The sequence below is a fragment of the Priapulus caudatus genome, unplaced genomic scaffold (genome assembly GCF_000485595.1).
Source record: "Priapulus caudatus unplaced genomic scaffold, Priapulus_caudatus-5.0.1 Scaffold36, whole genome shotgun sequence".
NCBI lineage: Eukaryota > Metazoa > Priapulida > Priapulimorpha > Priapulimorphida > Priapulidae > Priapulus > Priapulus caudatus.
In genome coordinates, this window is record NW_014577097.1 from 304,313 (window position 1) to 307,473 (window position 3,161).

General features: G+C 43.0%; 1 protein-coding gene across 1 annotated transcript in view; it reads left to right on the top strand.

Moving 5' to 3' along the window:
• Positions 1 to 746: 746 nt before the first annotated feature.
• LOC106818004 overlaps positions 747 to 3,161 on the top strand; it is a 6,395-nt gene continuing 3,980 nt past the window's right edge. Inside the window, exon 1 of the mRNA XM_014822720.1 lies at positions 747 to 896. Within this exon, the coding sequence (XP_014678206.1) occupies positions 830 to 896 (67 nt within the window). The 5' untranslated portion in view covers positions 747 to 829. The remainder of the gene's footprint in view (positions 897 to 3,161) is intronic.

A 3,161-nucleotide genomic window follows, 5' to 3' on the forward strand; every position in this document is an offset into this window, starting at 1 on the left:
CAATGCATGCGCCGTTTTTGATGAAATTGCTACACAGGTAATCATATATGAGAGTTATAATCTATAAAAATCTATCGCTACAAACACAATTATAATAAAGCTGTACCTGCTATTGGTATTGTTTAAAGCTTACCCCGTCGTCGATTTTGATACGTGATTCCAATGTTTCCTCAGGTTATACAAAAGAAAGCGATTAAAATGATCGCGCCGTCATCCGATACCATGTGTGAGCCTTTGCGACTATGGTAGTTGCCTAAGGTACGTTAGTTCGCTACTAGTTTCTGTTATCTAATAGAGTGCTACGCTTCATTATTGATTTAGAACATGAAAGCGGTTGTGACGAGACTGCTTTAAATCGATTGAACTTTATTTTTACGATGTATTTTTTTCATACAGTCAACACGTGCATATGAAAACAAGCAAATCACGACATTTTGAAGTTGCCGTAAGTGATGTTGTATGTCGCATGAAATATTCGTTGTATCAGATCTATTGGCTACAATAGATATAGCATGCATGTGGTTATATACTACTCTGAGTCTCTATTTACAGATGGCATTGCTGTATTGCTCTATCACCAAAGGAATCTCTTCATCGAACTACGGAGGGGAGTATGGGCCTTTAAATAGATACCATCCTCTGGGTGAATCTTCGTTCAACAACAACCCAGCCCATCTTCGGTATAAATCGTTCTTCCGTCCTGGTACGAGACGACCAACACTCACGTTTTCGAAGCCTTCAGATACAACTCAACAAATCTGCGTCTTCAGCCCGCTATTTGGATCTAACTACGAGCCATACGGTGTGTTGGACCGATATCACCCAACGCATGGATCGCCGTTCAACGCGAACCCTGGCGATCCTGCATACCCTGCGACACATCGTCTACCCTACGTGTGAGTAGATAGTCATAACATAAAATAGAAAACGCTTCTCAGCCTTATGTCATTCAAATGAAAATCGACGTTAAGCCACATTATGCGTTGGTCGTGAAGGCGTTCCACGCTTTGACTCGCATTACATTACGTAGAGAGATCTAGTTACGCCAGCCATTACTGCGCGCGTTTTAACCTCGTAGTTTCGAATTCTGCTTTCACATTATTCAGTCCTGATGTTATTGACCTCACTGTTCTTTTTTATTTATGGAGCGCACTATAGTTTCAAATGAGCTGCAATGTTGAAAATGCGATTGGTTTATGATATAGCCCAGTAATTTAGCCGATGTAGGTGAGAAAATTTGTGAAACTTTGGGTTTCGCGTTGCGTTTTACGTTCGCGAAAACCGGTGCTAGCAAGTCGAGAGGGGCCCAAGTTGATTATCCTCTACGTCGAGACGCACCTCTTGGGAGGTCTTGTTAAGCGTTTTGATGGTGATGCCCCTGGCGAATGAAGCGGTCAACTACTCAAAATAGCATCAGCTGGCGGTTATTGCAGTGCGGGAATTTTGTTCCAATACAAGGAAGAAAAACCCAGATATAGCGTTTTTCAAGTTTCCCACAGAGCATGATAGGTACTAGATTTATCACGTGTTGCATGTTATATACGTTTGCAAATAATAAATTCGTTAGGACGGCAGTGACAGATGCAGTGACTCACTGACTGCTGTGCACACGAACAGAGACTGTACTTATTGATTGTTTAATCATATGTAATTAACTAATTATAATATCAATGTAAACTAATACAAGATACAATCTTGTGAAGCTAACAGTTAAAAGTTAGGGAAAACACTACTTGGTTCGGTGATCTGTGTAATTCTGCTGCCCTTTGTTCTGTGAAAAATACCAGTTAAAACGATACCGTATGCAATTTGTAAATAATACACCACATCATTATATGTACGAAATATTACCGTGGACGCGTGAGCCGAGAGGATGAAGACCATCCCTCTCTCTCTCTCGCGCGCCTGCTCTTCCTCTCACTCATCTCTCTGATTACTCTCTCTCATCCTGCTCTCTCTCTCTCTCCTCTCTTCTCTCTCTCGCTCTCCCGCTCTCATCTCTCTCTTCTATCTCTCGTCGCGTCTCGCATCTCCTCCCTCTCTCTGCTCGTCTCCTTCTCTCTCCTCTCTCTCTCTCTCTCTCTCTCTCCTCTCTCTCTCTATCTCTCTCGTCTCTCGGCTCTCTCCTCTCTCTTCTCTTTCCTACTCTCTCTCTCCTGCATCTGCATGCTCCTCTGGCTGCTGCTGTTCTCTGCCTCTCTCTCCTCTCTCTTCTCTCCTGCCCTCTGTCTTGCCTCTCCCTGCTGCTATTTCTTTCTCCGCTATCGCGTTCTCCTCTCCCTCCTTCCCCTCTTGTGAAATTGGATATTTGGAAACGTAACCACTGGTTATACGGCAATGCAAGTGGTGATGCGTAACGACCAAGGTATTCTGCCACCTTGATTACATTACACGCGCTCGGGGTAGAGAATTGTTGCGAGAAATATTGTTTCGGTTAGCCGCAAGATATGCTACGTGAAGTGGTGTCCGTGTAAGTTGAACATGGCTTATAAGCCGAAGTGAGACACATAGAGGCTGAGACATGCATAGGAGTTGGCTAAACCATGACAAGGGCAAAGCAAGATATAGCGGATATTGAGGCAGGCGAAGCAGGAGCACGGACACGCGCGTGCTGGCTTGAAAAGAATGCAGAAACAATTGTGTAAATGTTAAACGAAGGTTTGATGGCTTAAACATGGTCTTCACATGTGTAGCATCCCCCCATCCATGTAAATAGGCCATTACATCTGTTAATCGAATCCTTCCCGCTCTCTACACACGCAAATACCTTCAATATCCCACGTATTAAGAAAGGTTACCTTCTAATACGCTATTGATACCTTACGTCTGCCAACCGATTCCTCTCTCGTTCGTGTACAATCGATATATATCAAGAGCTAATAATAATGACACTATATATATAAGAGTATTATTAAGCTCTTGATATATATATATTATATATTATGTATATATATATATACTTTCACTATCCTGCCCGAGCGCAATGTTGTGTGCGTCTCTACAGAAACAAGGATTGGAAGCAAAAACAAGAGTCGCCTAAGTTTAGAATAGCGCCATAAATGTTACACACATAATCGTATTCATTCGCGAGATACCCGCCGGGTTGGATCCCAGAGAGCGTGAGCGTTTCTTCCATGGCCTTCCACTGACACGTCATTCAG